Source organism: Cryptomeria japonica, chromosome 9 (genome assembly GCF_030272615.1).
Source record: "Cryptomeria japonica chromosome 9, Sugi_1.0, whole genome shotgun sequence".
NCBI lineage: Eukaryota > Viridiplantae > Streptophyta > Pinopsida > Cupressales > Cupressaceae > Cryptomeria > Cryptomeria japonica.
The window spans coordinates 575,972,649-575,979,465 of NC_081413.1; the positions used below are offsets into that span (position 1 = coordinate 575,972,649).

The 6,817-nt window shown below is 37.5% G+C and overlaps 1 protein-coding gene across 2 annotated transcripts; it reads right to left on the reverse strand.

Annotated features, from left to right (window-relative positions):
• Nucleotides 1–1,542: 1,542 nt before the first annotated feature.
• On the reverse strand, nucleotides 1,543–6,586 carry LOC131062897 (transcription factor bHLH30). Of its 2 annotated transcripts, none has more exons than XM_059211199.1 (4): nucleotides 6,005–6,586; nucleotides 5,604–5,649; nucleotides 4,578–5,381; nucleotides 1,543–2,564 (listed from the first exon to the last, which is right to left on the reverse strand). In XM_059211199.1, the coding sequence occupies exons 3-4, from the start codon at nucleotides 5,175–5,177 to the stop codon at nucleotides 2,070–2,072; spliced, it is 1,095 nt and encodes a 364-aa protein (XP_059067182.1). In that variant the 5' UTR covers nucleotides 5,178–5,381; nucleotides 5,604–5,649; nucleotides 6,005–6,586; the 3' UTR covers nucleotides 1,543–2,069. The 2 variants fall into 2 exon arrangements, with proteins under 2 accessions (XP_059067182.1, XP_057852621.1); XM_057996638.2 differs by having other exon boundaries at nucleotides 5,604–5,802.
• Nucleotides 6,587–6,817: the final 231 nt, after the last annotated feature.

Genomic DNA, 6,817 nt, shown 5'->3' on the forward strand with positions numbered 1-6,817 from the left:
ATTTGAGAGTGCCTCTAATATTACGTCACTCAAAAATATCTCATCATGCACACTATCTCACCTCTTCATACTATACTCATTTACTATTAACAATATTCTTATCTACTAGAAATGATATCTAGTTTCCCTTGACTTTTTGATTCCTCTATTTGAATGGCATTAACAAGTTTAAAGATTGATTCAAAATACCATCCAGTCCCATTGATTCCTCAAATGAATTAAAAAACTAGATGAAAACAGAGAAACAAAAGGCTTATTTAATTGATTGGTTATTCCCTTTGACATTAACAAGTTTATCATTTACTATTAACAAAATTCTTATCTACTGATATCTAGTTTCTCTTGACATACTGATTCGTCTATTTGAATGGCATTAACAAGTTTATCTAAACTATTAACAATATTCTCATCTACTAGAAATGATATCTAGTTTCTCTTGACATATTGATTCATCTATCTGAATGACATTAACAAGTAATTTAAACTATTAACAATATTCTTATCTACTAGAAATGATATCTAGTTCCTTTAATATATTGTTTTTTTCTTCTTGAGCTCTCTTTAGCATCTTGATGATAAGAATATGATCCCAAACATTGATGCAAAAAATTCTCTACACAATCGAATAAGAAACATTCATGTAATAATGATATTAACAAGCTTATATAAACTATTAAGAATATTCTTATTAACAAATTTATCTAAACTATTAACAATATTCTTATCTACTAGAAATGATATCTAGTTTCCCTTGCATATTCCTCGTCGTCTATTTGAATGGCATGCTTATCTTCAATGAGATGAAGGTGTTTGCTTTGCTATTTTCCAAGCAATTATGATTTCCTAAATATGATGATACCTGAACGTTTCAAAAGCATTACACACTCAAACAATCATGGCAATCAGTGGGAATCCTAAACGAACGGAAAACCGACTTTGACATAACGAGTAAGTCCTGTCCTTTTTATAAGTTGACAAACAGGCACATGAACCCAACACAGCTTTGGGGCACTGGTGAAGTACAAAAGCATGAATACCAGGAAAAAAGTGATATTTGCACTGGAATGCAATATCCACTCAAATTAAGGAAAATGAAAAAGTAAACCACATATACCTGATAGTTTTTCTTACGTAGATTAACAAGCACAAACAGTTCTCCATAGACTATAACACCAATAATGATGAAAGCTTTAGCCAGGTAACTTAGTCAACTGCACATCAAATATACAGCAATTATGCTCACAACAGTGAAAGCATTTTGATTACATCAGAAGTGCGGTTGAATTATTAAAGATGCTGTCGTGAACTCTGTGTAAGAGATTACACACAGAAAAAGACTCATTCCCATTGCATTTTACACATTTATACTGCAGTGCGTCACACTATGTATGATACAGGCAAAAGTTATAAGAATATTTATTTTTGTGACAGTAATAGTGATGATAGTAATGTAAGAGAATCAGTTTCAGAAATTTAAGTCATCTTTTAGAAAACCAGATAAAACAAAGTTGCATGTCACTCTGATAGCTATAGCCATTAACATTGTAATCTAAAGTGTTCGAAAGTGTGGTTGCTATTTTTAAATGAAATATACAATAATAATGCAATACAATAGGTATACCCATCAAGAACCGTTCAATATTATCTCATACACTGAGAATTTTGGATAATGACGAATACAAAGAACTTCAGGAAACAAAATTTCTAGAACTTGGAAGAAAATGGAAAGTTGAACGCATCTTTTAGTAGCTGAGAATAGGCTACTGGGGAGATGTGCTCAAGTGAAAAACTCTTTGGCATGTATACCATTTGTATCGCATCAAACAAAACATTGGAGAGCTCCAATCTTTGTAATGGCCGCTGGTAGGTAGCTATCTTCTCTAGCATCTATCACAAGAAAACATGTTAAAGACAAATGAATCGCCATCATATTATGACAAGGGAAGGTTATTCACACAAAACCAAATGGGGAAGGAGTTCTTGTGTTAGATCTGCAGACAGTTTTTTCCTTTCGCAAAACTGATATACAAAATTACTGTTGGCTGTTTGACTGTTTAAAGAAAAGCGTGTTAAATAGGCCTGTGATCAAGAATATGTATGGAATTGAAGGGATTGAGGCGTTGGCGTTTATTTCCAGGCGGTGATTCCTCTGAATTTGGCCTCTCCATGACAGCTTTGAGAGCGTCTTGAATGCAGGTAAGAGATGGTGGAGGTGGGGGAGGATTATTGCTGGTATTGTTATTTTCATGGTGATAATGATGATTTGGATGATGGTGATGATCTAGGAGCAATACGTTGTTGACTCTGCCGCCAAGCGTGGTAATTTCGGCTTTGAGAGTGCGCAAATTAAGGGTTGTGAGAGCCTTGATGAGATCTGATAAAAGATCTGGACGATCGTCGCAGCAAACGGAGGCCTTTATCAGTGATTTGTCCTCGGGATCGGAATCTACTGTAACTTCGTCTGCTTCGGTTGGCACTGTGCTTCCTTCAGCAATTTCTGCGGCTTGCCGTTTCAGATCTTTTACATGGTCTATCACCTCTGCGAGCAATGAAGCCTTGTCCGTCTGCATACGAAACAACATAAAGAATCAAGCTTTAAATCGATGTAAAATTCAAAAAAATTAGTAGCAGATGTTCTTGCTGAGCATTTTAAAGAGTAATTTCGCAAATTTCGCTTTCCAAGTCTCGGTAGAAATGGTGCCTTTCAAAGATTTCGAATTTAAAGCTGTTGTGAATAATGGCAACTATAAGACTAATTATTAAGCATATTAAAGCTTCAGGGTTTGGTACATTTTCGCAAAAGGCAGAAACCTAACAATTGAATTTTTTCCTGCAAATCGGAGGTTAATTCGGAGGTTAATAATGATAACTGTACTATTGTTTTTTGAAGTAGTAAATGAGTTTCTTGAAAGATTTTTAAATTCGGATGCGCAAGGATTTAAAATTTTGAAAATAAATTAGATCTTGAGTTTTGAAGTTAATAATGACAACTTCAACGCGCTTCGATGCAAAAACTAGACAACAAAGATTGAAAAGTTAAGCGCTTCCAGACAGATGCTAAACAACAGAATAAAAGAAGGGAATGAAAATCGGCTCAGAAGATGATCCTTTTAGGTAGGAAGCTTTTGCTTTCAATCCTTGCATTACTTCTGACGTTCATTTGGAAAGATCGCACAGGCAAAAGTCAATAAAGCCATTGAAACTATTTTTTAACTCAATATCAGGTCTCCTCGACTTTTTGAAAGGGCGGGACAAAGGAAATTTTATAACGTTACGAACAATCGATTTCTCTCGAATGATGTTTATGCTTCCAGGCTTGTACGACTCTCTGACCTAAATATTCGAAGATGCAAACGGAACAAAAAATTATATAATATGTTCCATATTTCCAAGTCCGTGCGTGATAAAACTAGAGCCTGACACGAATGTTTTCATGTTCAGGACTAGAGATACCAAATGTTTGAGCATGTTCAAAGCTTAGCAGACAAACATTTCAGATTCATTCGCCGCACATTTTCAAAGGACCTAGGGACCCCTGCAAATTATGGGTTTACTATGGAAGGCAGCGTTAGAATTTCGATAAATTTGCCTCTTAGCAGACAATCTAGGAGTATTGAGCCTATAAAGTTAAAAGCTTGGGGAAGTTGAAGCTATGAAGTTTTGCCTCGGAAATAGAAAGGAAGACTGCAAATCTGCAACTTAATAGAGAGTCCGTTGAAATAGTTTACCGTACAAATGTTTTCAACGGCTTCTCAGCTTGAAACTATAACGGTAAAAACGCAAATATTGCTGCAAATTTATTTGCTTTCTCTTATTTACTTTGCATTCTTCGTCTATCTTTAGAAATGGTTGCGGGAGAATTGAAAGCTCAAATGGCTGAGAAAAAACATAGAAAATATATTTTAACCATGAATTTTACGAAGCCCTGGACATGATAGGGAATTGCAGAAAGCTGTGAGGTTGGTACGCCACTAAAAGTTATCCTTTTCCTTGCATTTTTAGTGTTTGTTAAAGGTTGATAAATTTGTAGACTTTACAAAAAAGATGTTCTTACTTCAGCCTTTTGTTTATGCGCATCTAATGGAGCTTGAAAGGTTACAGTTATGAAATTTGCATTCAAAACTCAAAAATATAGCAAATTTGTATATTGTCGGACAATCAATTTAAAAAAAACTCACCACATATTTCAAAGAAACTCAAAGCCGGACAAACTCACTGGTTTAGGGGAAGCTTTGAGGCAAAAGGCCAGGTTATCATTTTTGTCATTTTCCATATATTTCTGGACATCGAAAATTTCCGGAAAGATTAGACAGGAAGTAAACGATGAGTTTGCTATCATTTTGCATGGATTTTTTGAGTAGTTTAAACCCTGTTAAAATTCGCAGGCTTGCAAGATATTTAGGTATTGAGCAGTGGTAAAATTCGTTCTCATTTGTACCTGTTTTTAGGGTATCTAAAATCCTGAAAAATGTACAAGAAGTGTCAAAGTTGAGACTACGGAAAACAAAGATCACTGACAAGAGAAACCTGTAATGGATTTACTTGTGCTTCGAAGAGTTTGATGTAAATTCGCTTACCTTAGTAGTGCTTGGGAGCATGGTGCGCAGAGTGGCGAGATGAGTGTTGATCCTCTCGCGTCGCCGGCGTTCTGCTTCACTGTGGCTCTTTGATGCCGCTAAGGCTTTGGCGTCAATGATTTCCTGTGCAGTCATTTTCACATTTACCATTTCTCCGGGAAGGTTAAGGCCATGGCCATAGCCATCCATGAGCATTCCAGAAGGACCGTTGGACAAAAGCATAGGAGAGGAGTCATGATGATCGTGAAGCGAAACGCCGCTTTTTCTTCCATATACAGAGCTTTGTCGCAGGCGATCGTAAGGAAACTGCAAGGGACCGCCATGAAACCCTGAAAAGGAAGATGATGAAGAAGAAGGCGCTTCGTTATTCGGAGGCATGCAGGAAAGCAGCGGGGGATTTGACCATTGGACCGGCGGCACGACGGTCCACGGCATAGAGAAAGGAGTGCCTTGAACTCCGTTAGTATTATTATTTCCGTAGCCAGACATTGACGAAGTCGAGCTCGTGGATTCCGCCTGAAGTTGACGAATATAATTTCTTCTGTTCTCTACGTCTGTCTTTACAGCCTCGAATATTTTGCCGCACATTATCGGCTGCATTCAAACCCTAAAATTTTGCAATTGTAGTTGAGCGAAGGAGGGCGATGATACAAAGCAGTTAGATCTGAAAACACTCCTGTGACTCGAACTCTTAATTTCTCTGTGCCAAGAATGAAGCGGACATCCATTCCTCAGCTGCCTTTCACCTTTCACAGACACATTAATAGAAACTTTTCCGCTTCACATCGGCACCATTTCCACCGCCTAGACATAAGAATAGAAAAAGTCTTAGCATTAAATGAAACATTTAATTTCAATAAACATCAAATCTTCCTTCACAGTAAAAGCGTTCTCAAATAGATAATCCAGTAAATCTGCTGGTCTATAAAACGCTCACAATATGCAAAGAAGCTCTGAAGGAACTGAGCATTCAAGAAATTCAACAGACTTTCTAATGCATTGAAAATCAGAAGAAAACGAATTTACCTCGAAGCAATCTGCAGATGCATAACTTTACTCAGCTTTAACGACTCTGAAAAAGCACAGTAAAAGTATTTTAGCTGTATCTATTCTATCTATCAAGATACAGATATGGAGCTCCTTTTGCATTTGCATAAGCAGTTCCCTTTGCATTTGCACATCTACTAGAATCTTCTGCCCTTCAAATCTACCCCATTTCCACCGCCTAAACCATCAGAAAAGCAGAAGAAGAAAAAAAAAAGAGCCTCGGTATCAAATACCTCGCAAAAAACATCTTTTACGGCAATATGAAAGAGAGCAAAAATAGCAAACCCTCTTTATCCAAACGCCCGATTCATCCAACTTTCCAGCCCGAGCCCCCCCAATTTAAGAAAAAAAGTTTCAAAATGCAGCGTCATAATACTTACCTGGACAACAAAATTCCGAAACCGCTAACAAATCCGGGTCACCCGAATATTGTTTCCTTAAAGACAGCTTTTTTCGCGGCTCGCACGAGGAGAAACACACTCAACAAAAGCAAATCCGCACCGATAAATTTGTTTTCAACCCTCCCGGGGCTCGATCTCGTGACCGCGCGCTTCTTTAGTCGGTTCTTCCTCCCACCGAAAATCCAAAAACACAAACAAAACTCCTTCCCCCGCCCTTCAACAAATCAATACCGACATTTTTTCTACCATCCCCAACACAAAATCCCCGAAATATTCTTCCCGCAGGACCAACAACAGAGACAAAAAATAATTCATGGGTACTCGCTAACGGAACGTGTCGATTCCGCCATAGCTGTAAAAGCCATTAAAACGTCAAAACCAAGCAAGAAATCTTGACAAACAGATTGACAAACACTACAAACCCCTCGGACTCCATTAGATTCTTTGTAGCTTTTTATCTTACGGGCAGATGGCAGGCGCAAAAGAAACGAGAAAATACATTTACTTCTCTGTCTGATAATTTCCTCCTAAATACCTGCAAATTTGCTCGCCGAGGAATAACTAATTTCAAAGACAGCGACTTTAATTGGCAAACGGCCGTCAATACGGTTCAACGGCGCTTACGGCCGCCGACTTTTTCACTTTCGCATTCTTTTCTGCCGGCCGCCCAAGACTATATTTTTATATTATATTTTCCAAAAATGCTTTTTTCAACATTTTTCCTAGCCTTTTAGCCACCTTTTTATTTTGACTTAGAAATAAGTTTTTCTGCAATTCCTCTGCCTTGTCATC